Consider the following 17,404-nt stretch of genomic DNA (forward strand, 5'->3'; position numbering starts at 1 on the left):
AATTCTTCACTGACATCCATCTTTCAGAGAGCCCATAGTGAGACAACACACAAAGAGTGTTGAACAATTGTTCCTGGATTGTAAGAGCGTTCCTTTACCCCCATTAAATGCAACATGTCAAATCATAGCGAGCAGCAATTTGCAGATGTGCACATTCAGCGTCCTGCAACCTCCTAATGACCTGAAATCTATCGAGTTCTAGGAACGCCATGGAAACCCTGCACTAGAAACGGATATACCGCGTTATGTTTTCCTGATTTGAAACTGTGACTGCAGGGTTACAAAACAAGCCTCAGGTAAAGCAAGGATGTGATTAAGAGGGACTGTTGTGCCAGAAACTGGACTGAAAGTGAGGAGCCACAATGATGTGTGCTTCTGGAGTTTTTTTTTGTGCTCATGGAGAAAATACTTACTCGAGTAGTTCATAGTTGGATTTCTTGTCCAGGGCGTTTCCTCGCATCTCTTTGAAGAACCTCCTGCAATAGAAACCACCGGGACACAAAGAAAGTGAGGGCACCGACTGAAGATGCTCTCACGTTAAGCAGTCATTTCAGGTTCTCTCTCTTTAAAGAAATAATTCAGATTTTAAATGGCTTTCAGTTCTGCAAATACTACAAAAGAAACAGTCCAATGAATGAAAAATAATGAATGTGCAATGCTGGAAAGAATTGTCAGTGTAGCTAAAGGGCAAACACAGAACTTCAGTGGTGAAAAGTGCAACTTAAACAACAGCTAGTTAGCGCTAAAATATACTGTTTAATAACTGATTAGATCATGTCCTTTATTTTTTGATAATAAAAGAAAATCTGCATGTAAAGGAATGGACACAGCCCGGTGTTTTACCTGATTTCTAGACAGCCCAGTTTGAGAGCTACATCTTGTTCCACCTGATCCCCAATTTCTGTCATGTAGTCATTCTTCACCTGGGACACGAATACACGCCAGAGAGATGTGCTTATTAAAACATTTATTTCTCAACATCAAATGGCAATCCATCCATTACACACACACACACACACACACACACACACACACACACACACACACACACACACACACACACACACACACACACACACACACACACACACACACACACACACACACACGTAGTTCTACTGACCTAAATTATCCAAAGACAAACACACACAGCCTTCTAGCAGTGCCATATGCTTCAGTGCTGCCTGTTGGCACAAAATGAAATCTGTTTGTGTGTCTGAGTGCCTCTGAGTGTTTCTACGTCTGTTTGTGTCTGCACCTGGTGGTAGAAGTAGTTGAGCGTAGGTTTGTCTTCTGTAAACTGCTGCACAAAGCCCTTTGGTAAATACCGGATCCTTAACTCATACCTGCAGTGGAGAAGAAGATAGGTTATGTAAAGCTGTACAAATGCCATCATTCCACTTATAAAACAAAAAGGTACTAGCTGAAACTTGAACCTGAAACTTCTCTATTGCCTGAAATAATAATAACATTGGGGCCAGTGTTGCTGGTAGAAAGAACTTCGGGTGCGTCAAGCTGAAAGTCTGAGCTACCAGCTTTGTATTAAATACTTAACAAATACAGTGTGCCTCTGGTTAATTAATTAGGACACTCCAGTTGAATTAATAATGTGAAAGCATATTTAGAAGTTTGAGGAGAGGAGAGGAGAGGAGAGGATTGAAATATTAAGAAAGCCAATAAAAGGAAAAAATAAATAAAAGGACATGCAGGTGAGCAGAAGAAGAAAGAAGATTGAAGGAGGTTCAGGAAGAAGCACAGACAGAAGGGGCAAAAAAAGACAATCACAATGCATCTATTTCCATCTCAAATCATCAGGGGTCATCTGCTTGACCGTCTCTAACCTTTCTTATCATAAACTAGATAGAACTGAAATAGTATCTGTGAAATATTACATGAATATTTCAAGTATTTTCCAAGGTTGTTTTTTAAATTTGCCTTTAGAGTCACGTTCAGCGTGTTTTTGTTTTTTCTTTGTTTACATATTGGCATCTGACGCTATGTTATGATGGTAGTATCTCAGGAACTATTTAAGACAGAAATCTGAAATTTTCTGTGTTATTTCTCATCATGCTGTCGATTTAGAATCTGCAATACCGGGTCAGTAGAAATCTGAAAAAAAAAACTGAAGTTGACAAGAAAAGTCACATCTTTGAGCAGACATTACAAACAAATTGAGTCAATCAGTGATATTTTCTGAACCATTGAAATTGCATGTCACAATAATACAAAACACATTATTTAAAAAATATATTGCTAGATAGCCTAATCTATGCGGAACAGAGCCTCATATTTCAATGTGCGAAAAGACGTCTTGAAAGTGGTTGTACCCGCAACTACTTTATCTCACAAAGTAGCTGATATACCATGCTTAAATTTCACAAAAACCTTTATAAATACCCATATTTTATGCTCTAAAAAATCAGACAAATCAAGAGTCAAGCAGACATTCCTCTAAAATCTGATTATCTTTGAGAATGAATGACTCTATAACAGAAACACACAGGCACAGAGGGAGAGTTGTTGACTTAGTCAGACAAAGCAGACATCTGGTTCTCTCTCTGTCTTTATGTCCACAGTGCAAAGGGTCTCAACCTCACAATAGTATTAGTACTAAGTCTGCCCCAATAAAGGTAATATATACCAGAGCATTAACATCCAAACTACCGAGCCGACACACCGCACCACACACAAGGCCTCTCAGCGCCATACAGCAGATGGGTCACACTATTTTTCCCTTTTGCTACTTTTAAATACAATACGACAGACTGCTGAAGCGAGCCGTTTCTGATTTTGACTGGATTTACAAGGACAAATAAGTCATGTCTAACAAAGGCACGGAACTGTTTATAAAGCGCAACCTTGCATTTTTTTTGAAAGAGCTGCTTGTTAAGGACCTACGAGCACCTGCCTCAGGGTCTAAGCTCAAATTAAAAGGAAAAAAAGGGGGAAAAAATGTCTCCAGAATATCAGTTATACACACGTGGACAAAATTGTTGGTACCCCTCAGTTATAGAAGGACAAACCCACAATTCTCACTGAAATCACTTGAAACTCACAAAAGTAACAATAAATAAAAATTTATTGAAAATTAAATAATCAAAAACAGATATTACTTTTGAATTGTTGATTCAAAAGTAATGGCTGTTTTTGATGATTTAATTTTCAATAAATTTTTATTTATTGTTACTTTTGTGAGTTTCAAGTGATTTCAGTGAGAATTGTGGGTTTTTCCTTCTTTAACTGAGGGGTACCAACAATTTTGTCCACGTGTGTAGCTCCTCTACCACGCTGGCTACTACATTTCTAATCCACTGAGGGAGAGTTTGGCCGCCAAGGTACAAGTTTGACATTGAAAAATCAGAAGGAATCGATGGATTTTCACATTTCTGATGGTCTTTCAACTACTGATCTCTGGTATGATGTTCTGTCTGGGACCAAACCTAACCCTAAAATTGAGATATTTCACCAAAATCAATATATTCAACACGCCTCTTTTTAAAAAAAATTGCCATAAGTATACTGTTTGCATTAACCAGATTCTATGAACAAAAAATTCTGCATTCCTTGATGCAACTGAGAAGTCAATAGTGGTTTAGTGGTGGGAGGTCATGTGACAAAAACTCTGAAACTTCTCGACTGAACTGCAGGCCGTGTTTACACAGAGTAATTGGGATGCAAGTATAGAAACAAATTAAATAGGGAAGGTAAGAGAATCATCTTTATTTTATTGTAAAGTCAGTTATCAAAAAAAAATAAAACTTTCATTATTTCTTTCTGTATGATTGAGCAAATTTTCTCTGCTTCTCCCACATTTTCTGAAGAGATTCAAGACCTCATAATGCAGTAAAAATTGAGTCCACAGAGAGTAAAAATGTGACGGGAGCGAAGAAACATCCAAAACTGCTTGGGGTCCTGAAGGTTAATTAAGGAAAGTGTCTAATTCAGAAAAATGCTACAGAAATAAAGTTTATCATTTTTCTCATATTACTCAAAAAACACTGAACACAGTTGATTAATCAATAGATAAAAGGAATAAGTCATGGACATAAAAATTGGACCTATAAAACAGATAATACACGTCAAGCTAAACTGTTAAAAGGTATTTCTCAGCTAAGGTTTGTCACAGATTCACAGATGAGGGTTCAAACCATTCTGGAGCATCTCATAACCGGACATTTCACACCCTTTCAGTTGCTTGGTCATATCATTTTTATAGTATCCTTGCTGTTTCTCTGTTTCCCTCTTGTTGCTTTACATCTACAGGCTGATCTGCAGTTTGATGCAGTGGCGCTGAATGCATCATTTTCACTCCCGCAGCAAACTATGATGTCACCTCTGGTTCGTTACATTAGTGCTGACAACTGTCCAAACAGCAGTGTTTGGCAAATACAAGCACACAAACGCTGGCCTCGTCTTACCTCCACTCCTCGTTTGGCCGTGCCTGTTCGTATTTCTCTCTGACGTGGGACACGCCCATATCTGGGTGGAGCCAATGCACTTGATCTTTTGATTGGCTGTTACTGAGACGCAGGCCAAAGCATGAAGTCCAGCGCACTTTGTGGATGTCCAGAATCTTCTGGATGATCCCCTGCAGACAAACAGTGATAAAATAAAGGCACACACTGACAGAAAGTGATTAATTCTGCAGAAATTATTCTTGACAGGTCTGCTGCGCTAAAATGGGCATATTTATAAAGTCCTTTCTCCCTGTGGGTGGTCCAGTGCGTGCAGGTCAGTATGGTGCCTCTTACATCAAACAGAGATGCACAGTGGGGATAAAATAACATTTAGCTAGTCTGCCTTACCTCTGTGCCAACTGTGCTAATGTTGACATCTGGCATTTTGCATGAGGCCAACCGGGGCATCAGTCCATGTCTGTACATGTGTGTGTAGGTGACTTAAAGCAATTTAACATGACATTCCCACTCAAACAAGTTGACAGACCTCATACACGCACGCACGCACGCACAATAATGCTCACAGAACCATTCGTGTTGCCATGTAAAACGCTAGGGGGTCTGACCTAGATACTGAAGAAGAGTGGGATGAAAGGAGAGCAGAGGATTTTTGCAGTGACGTAGCCCGTATGACCACTAAAATTTGATCAGTGCTAGGTAGTTTCTGCATCTGACAGTGGATCTAAAAGCATACTGCTAAGTAAAACACACACGCAAATGTTGCCCTAAGGTTACATATATTTGCAAGCAAAATATTCTCACTGTGTTGAGTGTCCTTTATCAGAGTAGACAGCTAGGACCTTGAGCTGAGGACAAATAATTTTTTTTTTTTAAATCGCCTTTAAATCTAGTGTTGGGTCTAAACTGCAACATACAAGGCCTGGGGACAGACATGAACCCCAAATACTATCACTCTGAAGGTTTAGTATCAGTTGGATGGACTAAAATAAGGCTGGCATTACAATGTATTTCTTGCTGTCAGTAAATACTGTACATCAACATAAACCTACAATTTCAGACCACAGTTTGACCTGTTGTGGGACGCATTTAATGGTAAGGTGTTCCTAATATATACACATTCAGGACATAACGAGACAAGGTGAGTCTGTGTCTTCTTACCCTGACATCAGTTGCATCTCCATATCTGATATTGGAAGACCAGCAGCTGTTCTCAGTGTTGGTCTCAAAGTGATGGAAGACTTTCAGAACCCTGTCCATGGAGCCGGCCATGATTCGGTCTGATCCTCCCGCACTCAGCCGCGACTTGGCACCTCCGAGGAGGGTGTGATTGAGGTTGGGGTCCAGGTAGGCTGTCGCCATGGTTTTCCCTGCTGACACCGCCGCTGCTAGGTGTCTGTCATATTCTGCCAAACAGAGGAGAGGACAAACAATCACAGGCTAATTTTTTTTAAAAAAGAAGAAGAAGAAGAAAGAATTAAGAGTTCAATCAGAGGAAAGCAAAAAAAAATTCTTGAACTTAACCAATCTGATAGCAAACTTCAGTCCTGAACCCCATAAAATAAAACAAAACAATAAATGCTTGTATTGGGGTGTTAACTTAAATCCATTCATTCATTTTCTCTGTGAATAGCTCAACCATTTAGTTCAGTGACTGCCAACAAGGGACACTTCCAGCACAGAGGATATTTCTACAATAAATACGCAAAAAATTTGTATGTTGTTGATCCCAAAATGCAGTTTACTCTGAGCCAAGACAGACCAAACACACACGCAAATATCTGAATATGAGGTGCAGAAATAGCACTTTTGTGAAAACTATAGTAGAGGTGCAAATACTGTCTGTCGTTATCATCAATCTATGTCACAATTATATCTGAGATTTATTTATTAGTTGTTTGGTACATAAAGTGTATCAAACTGGTAAAAAAAAAAAAAAAAAAAAGCCAATCACATTTTGTCCAGTCACAGAATATCAACATTGACTTTTTTTCTTGATCTCATACAACTTATCAATAAAAAAATGTCGCCAGAAATTCTCTGTCACTCTACTAATCTTTCGAATGCTTGTTTTTCTAGTGTTGTAACTCACTACTGTTAGTTAAAATAGCTGTTGTACGTCTGAATCCTGCTTATCCCCTTTTCTCCTCAGTCCTCACCGTCCTTCTAGATGCAAACTCTGCACAGCATCTAATCCAAATACAATGAACAATAGGATACCAGAGAGAGAAATAAAGACAAAAAAAATGTCGTCAGGGTCAAAGCGCTTGCGTCTATAACTTCGAGAAAACAATGCACCACGGGCTGCCATAATTTCTGAATAAGAAGTTCTGACATTGACACACTTCCTGGAATTTCATTGTAACTTCATCTGGAAATGCCCGACAAGAGCTACCTCCTCTTTGTTAGTGTGGCAAAGGCAAGTGAGTGTGTGCTGTCGTCATCGTGACACCGAGATCTCTTTCACGCTCCATTTTCCTGCTTCCCTTTCTTCCTGTGCTTCTCCGCTCTCCTCCATTAAAGGAAAATGGATATGTTCTGGCAGGTAATTACACCTGAGAGAGTTGGAGAGAGCGCGCACACGCAGACATAACTCAACGAAAAGACTGTAATGTGGTTGAGGGACAGATCACAGATGAAACAAGATGAAAATGTGCTCCCAACTTACTCTGCCGAAGGTGATGAATTTTATGTCAACAATTTAGTACAGTCTCCCTCTCCGTGACACAAAAAACTTTCACAAAGTATTGGTAGCTTTGGCTGTATACCAACTAAGTTCCCATGGAGTCAGGTATCACACTGTGAGGAGTGGCTTCATGCTACTTGTGCTGTGTGTTTCTATGTGTGTGTGCACAAATGAGACCTCATTCATACCTCTATCCCAACACATGGGGAAGGGGCTGCAGCCACTTGTCGCCATGGAAATGCATGTCTGTCCCTCCCCGTGTCCGTCTGCACCGAGGACAGACAGACAACTCGCTGTTTCACGACCACGCATCGCACGCAGCGAACTTCTCATGTACAAGAGCTGAATAAATAAACACGCTAAGATCCTGGCGCTAACGCAAGAAAACTCTCACATAATCCAAACACTAATTCACACACACAGAGTCTCCGAAGAAACAAATCTTGTGTTCCAGCTTTTGCCAACAATTACTTCCAAAGGGGTAGCAGCAGAAAACCTCCAAAAAGCCAGATCTTCAGTCTGCTGACACTTGGTGTGGAGTGTGAAAGTCCCACAGAAAATATATCAACAGGGAAAAACAACATTCCCTGAAGAGCTTCTTGTCCGTTAGCGGCTGCCTTCCAAATCTTTTCCTGTTATCCAAAGTTGTACGAGACAAAAAGAGACGTAACGCTACTTTCATCCGCAAGCTTTCTCTCCTCCTCTTTTCTGTCCACTTCTGAATTACTCCTCAGCGGCCCCTCTCTGATGACAACACACTGTTTGTTTTTTGTCCAATTTCTGCCCCATGACTGCGCTCCATAGCTACAGAGTTGCCGTGGAAGTGTCAAGCAACTGTCGCTCAGGAGAGAATTCGAGTTATTTCGCTCAGTGGAGTCCCTGTGTCGGTGAGAGCAGTGCTCCTCCAGCAAAAAGCTAACAGCCAACTTGTGCAGTGTTGATCCAGAAGACCTTCAGTTAGTTAGCGGTCACAGAGGAGGAGAGGCAATTACTGTGCTCAGTAAGACACAAACACAAAGTTATCTTCTTCTCTTGGAAACAGAAAGTGAGAGAAAAGACGGAGCCACAAAAACAAAGGAGGCAGAGGGACACAGAGAGAGAAATGCAGCGATTGTTTCAGGATGAGAGGAAAAGGAGGACAGAGGAGCAAAACTGAAAGAAAGTTGGGGAAGTGGGGAATAAGAGAGCTCTAGAGAGGGCTGCTGGAGTAGCAGGAGGAGCTAGAAACTATTAATATGCTAATCCAGTCCCTTCTATTCAGTGAAATCCCCTCCCACTTCTGTTTATGAAGCTGATCTCAGAACAGCCCTTATCTTCAGCTAATAAGAAAAGAGAAGACACTCCTACGACTAAGCTCAGTTAAAAATAAATCCCAAATACAAAAACAGTCAGTCATCATAACTGAACAAAGATAAAAGTGCAGTTCCATTACCTCCCACTGTACATACAATTTAACTGTCATACTGTCCACTGTTTAGTAATAAGGACACAAAACTCTAAAAAGAGATACCACCATCCTCTGTAGCATCTGCAACCACAATCACACCTTTAATTCTACTACTTCATGTCTAAATGGCCAGATTAGCCAACCACCTTAGGACAAATTACCACAACATGCACATCCATCTTTCTGACAGAATTTTATGGACCCAAACTAAATAAATCAAGTAAAAATTGAGAACATAAGAGCATTTCGCCAGCACAGATGTTGCCCTCTCCGTGAGCAGCATGTAAACTAGCAGCTGCTAGCAATGTGGCAAACAATCCACCTCCAAAACCACAAGGTATCAATCGATCACGTTTCACACTGCACGGTCGGTGTTTCGGGGGATATACCGCCTCTGTCTCACAGAATCAGTACAATATCCTGCAAGCAAGTGGCACTTCTGGCTTTGAGCGTTACTGCTAACCAGATGCCAGGCGCCATCCATCAAACGGACATTTATACGTTTGAACACAACTGACCAGGCCTTAACTAGTTACTGAACACACACACAAAAACCTTCACAAACACACCAAAAAGTAAAACGTTAACTAAGCTTCTGCTTCAGGCTACCTATCTGTCATTGGGATGTGCATTTCTGTATGAGTGTGCACGTGTGGGTTTCCTATAATTTGTGGTCCATTGTTATGAAAATCTGGTGGGAGCGGGGGGGGGTTTGTAGCGTGTGCACGCGTGCGTGTGTGTGGACCTTTGAAAGCCTTTTGTCAGAGGGCCGGATGTTGCTATGAATAGGAAGAGCTCTTTTGGGACTGAGCCAAAGTCTCTCTCTCTCTTTTTTCTATTTGGTTCTGCATTTATGAACATATATATTAGCGAGGGAGGGAGGCACAACACACACCATCTACAAAAAGCAAATAAAATATGAAACCAGCCGGTAAACCTCAGATCTATACCGGCTGCTTTGATGTGTTTTATCAGTAAACAATGGATGTGCTTGTTTCAATGCTTTCAATGTGAAATACACAGGGCATTTGAATTACAGTCATATCTTGCCTAATGAATGATTATTCCCTGCTTGCTATCTATATCACTCTAAATTCATCTTCTCTTACAAGCTGAACAAAATGTAGTAGGGTCAATGTATAACTTTGGGACTTTTTGTATTATAGTTGACATTTTTGCTCTTTTCAGGATTAAAATCATCATGGCCGCCTAGAACTAAACACCACATGACATTTTTACACAAAGATTCTTCTAAATATTAAATATGCAATTGAGTAAAATGAATGCAATCAAAACAATTTTTGAATAAGTTCATTTTATAATTGTTTAGCTAATTAGAAGGATGGTGATACTAAATTGGGACAGCTATTTAGTTGACATTTTAGTGATATTTAGTCATTTTTTTATTAATAAGTGATTGTTTCAATAATAAATAATTCTGGAATTTGTAAAGACATGATCATAATGAGCATAAAAAACAGAATTTAATCTTAAAAAAATGTTAGTGAAAGATTGTGCCTATATTGTTTAATGACACGTACACTTTGTGGTTTTGTGGATGTAATCAAAAAGGACAAAACAAACAAATGATTGGACTCTGACCATATTTAGTCTATAGAGGGAAAGTACAAATGAAAAAAGAAACAGTTACAAAAGTTTTCTTGAAGCTGACAAACAGACAAAAATAAAGTGAAACACACCTGACAAACAAAGCAAAATAAAACATAGGAACACTGTTATTATGCGGAAAACATCCCCTTCACCCAACCAGCTATTCTTCTTTTGTTATTTTCTTACTTCCTCACAGCTGGCAGCAAGTATTCTTAAACTCAAGTCATAGTCAAGAAGGAAATGTTGAACACATTTTGATGCACTGAGGGGATAAAAAGGCATCATCTGATGAATTAATTACTCTAGGGTAAACAGAAAGAAAAAAGTGCTACTATTAATCTGCTAAAGTTAGGTACAATGGCAGCTTAATTCATTTGTTATAGTAGAACAGCAGCTTTCAGGGTACGGTACTATGACACATCCATTTCAGTGAGGGAAAAATATTAGACACCCTCAGGTTGCTGGTGCTATACTGAGACTTTAAAGTAGCTTGAAAACAAACATATTTTGTATCTGGTACCACAGTGTGAAGATTATAATCAGTCACACAGTCCCACTCTGTCACACACAGATAAATAGTCCCACTCTCTGTGTTTTCTGTCTTGTTTAAGTCTGATATACTCACAAATATAACTCACATAAATACATGCATGACTGTATTTTCTCATTAGTACAAACAATTTTATTTTATGCATAAAGCGCTGTGTTAAAATGTATTGTCCTTTATACACGACATTGTATTGGACATAGAAATTGACTAATCATAACTTGTTCCTCATTCAACATCAGCACCTCAATCATATCTAAAGAAAAAAAAAGGTTTTTCACCCATGTCACATTTTTATTCACTGTGGGCTCATTTTTCACTACAATATAAAGTCCTGCATCCCTAAGGGAACAGCCTGACCAATGCCAAAACAACGGCCAGGAAAAAGAACCAAAAAATGTCTTCTGTGCAGCAAAACAAAGTAACAATACCATCAATAAAAAAGAAGGAACAAAAGCTGAATTTTTACAAGAATTGAAGAAAAAAAGAACAAAAGAATTCAACATGTACAATATTTTTTCAAGTACTCAGAGGTATTATCAATAGTGGAAAAAATGTGTCTCTATATACATCTATCGATTATTTTATTTATGTTTTCAGTAAGTTTCAATACCTGTCTCCTATCTGCTCTATACAAAAACAGCCTTCAGTTCAGATGAAAACCCCTTGAATTTTTGTCACGAGACTCTTTGTCCTAACTGAATACGTGCTGGCTTCGTAGGAGCACGCTGTATTTTTGTTTTTGTTTTGTTTTTTTAAATAGATTTTGGATAAGGCAGATGAATGATAATGCTTAAATGAGACATGTAGAATGTCTGATTCTGAAGAAAAATCATGATTTAAAGCTTAGACGTGGCTCAGTTTTCCATCTCAATGGCCTATCAAAAAAGAGGTTTGAAAATGAGAAACCCTTTGATTTTTACAAACACTATACCTTTCAAACCTACCAGTAAGTTTAGGGGCTCAGAAGGTTAATACTTTTATAAAACAATATCCTTATCTTTGACAAAATAAGACAAGCTCAAGGTCAGCCTAAAAGCAATTACATGGACCTTTGATTAAGTTTATTATATCAAACGGCCCACGGCTCTGAATGACCTTTCATACTCTGAATGAATAAAACAGCTGAATGATCTAAATGACTGGAGCAGGTGTTTGAGGGTCAGCTACTCACCTGTGTAGTAGGCAATCCTGGAAATGTCTGAAAGACAAATGGAGAAAAAACAGAGTTAGTTGCTTTGTTTCTCTATGAGATGCTGAGCAAAGAAACCATCATGTCAGAACAAGAATTAAGCTGAAGCTTATTCAATTAAATCCCACAGCAGGTGTCCACAATTCAGTTAGTGGATGTGAATTACAGAGGGGATGCCTTGGCCTCCTCCACAATATTTGTCAAGTTAAAGAGATTAAAAATCAATCAATGTCCTGTTTTCATACACAGTTTTCAAAAGGATATTGATTAGTTTTGTAAATCAATACCTCATTGTTACATCATTTACCCGGACTATTGATATGCTGACACTTAAGGCTAAAAGAGTTTAAGTGGGCAATCGCCACAGAACAGTGCTTTTGTTCATGTTTTCAGGTCTAGCAGCTGTGAGATGTGGCAAAGGCTGGGATTTACTGTCCTGCCTTAGGTTAGACGGTAAAGTGCACCATGACAGAAAGGTGTTAGTTATTAGTAACTTGTGTCAAAAACAGAAACAGCTGCCCTCAGAATTACAGCTAAAAAAACAAAGAGAAAAGAATTAAACAGCTTTGGATACATGCAGGTAAAAAGGGTGAAGTGCAACATGACAGCGAACACGTACTAATTTCATTTACACTTGTACTTGACAGTGCGTCAAGTCTAGCACCCAACAGAAGATGGATTAACTAACGAGCTTACTCGACGCTCCGATCCGCACGAGATGTTGAAAAGGTGTATCAGCTGTTGTGAGACCTCCACTTCAAAAAAGGATCCTTCTTTTACATTTTAGAGAACATAATACTCGAAATAAAGCTATCAGGTCATTTCAGTGTAGGATGGAAATGGACAAATACAGTTTACTGGGAGAAGCAAAACAAGACTTCTCTGCTAATCTGTTAAAGTAATAATACAACACACATGTGATGAGAAAAGATATTGTAACAAAATAAAAAAGTTGGACATTTAAATGCAAAATCCTTCATTAAATTCTCATTTGATGGGAGAAGTGGCTGTTCTGCTCTAACTATTGACTGACTCCTGTGGTACACTACATCACCTCAACTATACAGCTCCCCAACTCCCACAGGAAGCCCAGGAGAAGCTATATGGGCACTTGACACCCAGTTGTGGCAGAGATAGGGCTGCATGCAGGAGAAGGTCAAAAGGATAAGTGCCTAAGTGCATTAGGCACCCTGATGTACACACACAAACACTGGGTAAGCATGCACCCATAAACACACAAGGTGAAATGACAGCAGGGCAGTCAACAAAGATGATGTAATGGCAAGAAGTAAACCCACACACCAAAGGGAAATGGCATCAAGGTGACTCATGGTGTGTATGTTATTGGCAAATGCTGTGTAATATAAAACCAGGACACTATACTGTAAGTGTGCATCAATCAATCAAACTTTATTTATATAGCACTTCTCATACAGCTAAAATGAAACACAAAGTGCTTTACAACAGTTAAAAACAATACAGAAAAACACAGAAAACCCCTCCCTCCATATATACACAAAACTACACTTACACGCACACACACACATATTCTGACCACTGAGGGTAGGGAGATAGGTTAACTGTATCCTAAGTGGGTAAAATGGCACACAGTAAACTGATCTGGATCAGTTCGTGATGACAGCTTCTGTCTTAAAGTGCCTATAATGATATCTAGATAGATCTGAAACCTATAGACACCATCTGTCCTCTGGACACTACAAAAGCTCCACTCTCTCTATTCGTCCTTCCTGGTCTCCTTTTTAGGAGTGCAGTATGGCCTAAGTGCTGTGTAGACTGAGATCTGTAACCATACTAGCACTGCAGCAGTCTAGACTGAAAACCAGAAGAGACAGTGAACCTTTTCATGTCTGAGAACCAAGATTAGACAGCACCTGAAGAGCTCATTAAAATTCTGCCTTCTTTATAGAAAATTAGAACTCAATAGATAAAACACATTTCAGCCTCCATGCATCTTGAATTTGACTGTATTGTACAAATGACTTTTTGTGATACATGCTGTATAGTTTACAGAATTTAAATGACACAAATAACACAGACAAAAAGTGCTAACTATAGCTTGCTATGTCTTTTTTTTTACCCCTCTATGATGTAGGAGTTCAAGCATGGTTCTAATTACACACCAGTCTGCTGAACAGTCTCTGCTGTATATCAAAGAGGGCATCTCTCCCTCTCTCCCTCACACACAGACACACACATGTGAACATTACTTGCCTGCGAACTGGCATGCAGCCCAAAACACCTGCTCCTCAAGCTGTGCTCAGAAGCACTGGAGACAACAGGGGCGAGGACTCATTTTGTAGGTCTGTGCATAAGTTGTGTTGTTCATCCCCAAATTATTTCACACACGTCAAATCCACAAGCGCCCTTAAGTTTGTGTTTTGCGTTGTTGGAAGGTGAACGCACTGTGGAACGGTCTTTAAGCAATTCCAACTGTTTTCCAGTGACTCTGTGACCTCCGCAAGCTGTTGTGGAGGAGTGCGAGGAAAATAAATCGAACACTCTAAGCAGTGCAAAACTCACTGTTAGTCCTATGCCAAAAACACAAAGTGCCCTCACAGTTGTAGCTAAAAAAAAACATGGTTGGATAAATGTTTTATCACAACCTGGATACTTCATATTCAGAGCTGATTTTGCCTGTTGAAAATCATCCTTATTCTTCCACATCTTACACATTGTATTTCATCCCTGCGTCATTTAGATGTGTTGGTAGTGAAACTAAGTACGTGAGAGCTCCTGCTCAGCTGTTATTACTGTACACACTAAAAATCCAATAACAAAAACAGAAAGCAAACTGTTAACTGCCATCACATACACCTTCACAGACAGAGATATATCTCAGTACAGACGTACACACACACAAAAATAGTCTCCAAACTGTGTATAATTGCATGTTAATCACAGTTTTTTTGGTGACTGTAATTGGACAGAACAGTCACAAGAGAGTCTGCAATGCAATAATGTCTGAACTACTGGTCTCGGATGAGTAGTTAAATAAGATTCACAGACTGAGAGCGGTCAGAGAGTAACTGAAGATGACAGAGACAGTTACAAGGAAAAGTAAAACCCTCTCAGACAAGGAAGTTAACGTATTCTTTCTTATACATTTGAGCAAATTTTTACTTACTTATGAGATAGAATATTTTAGTTTTGAGGTTTTCCTTAAATATTTAGTGGTAACTTCAAATGTAAATCTCTATCTATGTCTATAGTAAAATCAGTCTGTGGTTTGCTAAAGCAGCTGTCAGGTTGGCTGGATGGAAGAAGCAGCAACAAAACAGTGCATCTCAACTCGAAAGTGACAGATGAACTAGTTGAACAGGAATAGAGGCAGATGTTCTTTCCCAAAACAGAAACTCAAGCATGTCTCCTGGAAGAATTAAATGAATTAACCTGAAGAGAGCTGTTCTGCCTCGTTGCTCTATGTCTAACGGTTAACCTTCAAGCTGGGCTTGGACAATGGGGCGTTACCGGAGCGTGCCTTCTTACGATGCGACAACATAACGCCTAAGGCTCCAATCACACCTGCCAGTCATGCATACACACATGTATACAAATGCCCAGGATCACACACACACACTCACACAGAAGGCCTGACTTTGCCCTTGAAAATACCTTTGTGAGCACAGCTTTGACTTGGACGGTGACTCATCTGTGCTTTACATAACACTGACACAAGTATTTTTATAAAGTGGAGGACAAGTCGCAGTTTTTCATGACTCATTTTAGAGCAAAAAGCGGAAAATGAATGTCATGTCATCATTCACAATTAGATAAACATCTAGAAATTAGTCTAAACCTGCCACATGTTAAATACAATGCCCTGCACACACACCAAACGCACATACACACACGGATGATGCACACTCTAGATAAGTCCTACACGCATGCAACATAATAAGGTCATGTAGACGCATGACTGCTCATACACATTTATCTACAAAAGCGCACACGCTGTGGCACACACATTCGCTCAAGTGTGCATCGTTCAGGTGCTGTGATAAATCTAACCGGCTTACTGGAGCGGCACGCATGTTAATGCATCACCCTCAGACCAGAAACACTGCATAATTCAACTCGAGATTTGGGACGAATGCACTGGTGAGATAGCATAAGCTTTGAAATTTATTTTAAATGATTGCAGTTTCTGTTTATTTGGACATGACATAACAAAAATGAAACAAATCTGACAGACAAAATGACCAATTAAAGTGCAACTGCAGCCCCAGCTGTGGGCTTAAGCGAGCATTTACACTTGCAGTGAAAACATGTTTTTGAGTAAGATGAAAATCAAACGCAGCATTAAATATTGAATGTGTCTTTTATCTTGCGTGAGAGCAAACACTGGGGAGCTGTTTTACAAGACTAAAAATGTGTTCTCATTCCTGATTGGCCAATGAACCCAAATCCTTCAGTGGCTACGCTCTATGCTGTTGGATGGCAGAACTTTGTTGACTTGTGCTAAACCATGCAAATGCACCCTAAAATGCATAATTAACTACAGAAAAACAACTAAGAATACACACGACTCCAGTCCTTCGTATGATGATATATATTTATTTTATGGATTTTTATATATATGTGTTAGATAGAGGGTCTTTTATGTTATACAGATTGGAAAGCCCACTGAGCCAAACACACACAAAAAAAATAGTAATTGTGCTTTTATTGCTTCTACCTTTTCCGTTTACTTTTTACCAACAACTGGAGCATCGTAATACCACATCTAACAGAGTGTCACCTGAACTGCTTGAATGTGAGGCAGGTAAAGGTTTGCATGCATGTGTGTCTGCACATGTGTGAAGGAGGGGACTAGCAAACTGTGCCAATAGTTTAGCAAATTTCCATCTATTATGAGCCAGGATCAAATTATTAAAAACACGCTGAAATATAGATGATCTAACCTAGAAACAAAACGCCGCGGGGGGATTGCTAGTTCATGCCTGCATTTACACACGCAGGCATGCGTGAACGTACCTACACAAATATACACTAACATCCACGAGGGCAACACTGGGACCCACACTGGATGCACATTTGTATTCAAACACAACCCGCTAATTTGACACAAGTATCATCTCTACCTCATGCGTACTGACTCCTTCCCACACACAACACAAAAGCACACACACAAGTGTACAGAGGCAGTGTTAACCCCCTTCACTGCACATGAAAATGTGAAGTTGAAGCCTCCTACATGCAGGCACCGATACAGTACCATCACCTTTAGAATAGAATAGAACAGGGCTTCAAATGTTCTCCTAAGTGCTGAAATGGTTTCAGTGAGGGCTGCAAGTAGCTGGCATTTGTTATTGATTAATCTCCCATTCATTTGCTCAATTAATAAATTATTAATTTCGTCAAGAGCCTAGAGAGTTCATGCTTTCCCCTTTAAACCAAGATGTTTATAATGATATAAAGCAGAGAGATGCAAATAATTTATCACATTTTAAATTTTGAAAAACCACAAAATATTGGTAAAAGTAAT

General features: G+C 39.4%; 1 protein-coding gene across 9 annotated transcripts in view; it reads right to left on the reverse strand.

Annotated features, from left to right (window-relative positions):
* Positions 1 to 17,404, reverse strand: part of ptk2aa (protein tyrosine kinase 2aa) — a 69,856-nt gene that overhangs the window by 40,987 nt on the left and 11,465 nt on the right. For 3 of the 9 annotated variants that reach the window (XM_051956091.1, XM_051956089.1, XM_051956090.1), the window contains exons 1-6: positions 7,290 to 8,247; positions 5,577 to 5,821; positions 4,419 to 4,588; positions 1,259 to 1,346; positions 844 to 923; positions 414 to 476 (exon numbers count right to left, since the gene is read on the reverse strand). In XM_051956091.1, the coding sequence (XP_051812051.1) occupies positions 414 to 476; positions 844 to 923; positions 1,259 to 1,346; positions 4,419 to 4,588; positions 5,577 to 5,821; positions 7,290 to 7,434 (791 nt within the window). In that variant the 5' untranslated portion in view covers positions 7,435 to 8,247. Of the gene's footprint in view, positions 1 to 413; positions 477 to 843; positions 924 to 1,258; positions 1,347 to 4,414; positions 4,589 to 5,576; positions 5,822 to 7,289; positions 8,293 to 11,880; positions 11,908 to 17,404 lie in introns of those variants that run through there. The other 6 variants (XM_051956092.1, XM_051956088.1, XM_051956086.1 and 3 more) reach the window with 4 other exon arrangements.

The sequence above is a fragment of the Acanthochromis polyacanthus genome, chromosome 11 (assembly GCF_021347895.1).
Source record: "Acanthochromis polyacanthus isolate Apoly-LR-REF ecotype Palm Island chromosome 11, KAUST_Apoly_ChrSc, whole genome shotgun sequence".
NCBI classification, from domain to species: Eukaryota; Metazoa; Chordata; class Actinopteri; family Pomacentridae; genus Acanthochromis; species Acanthochromis polyacanthus.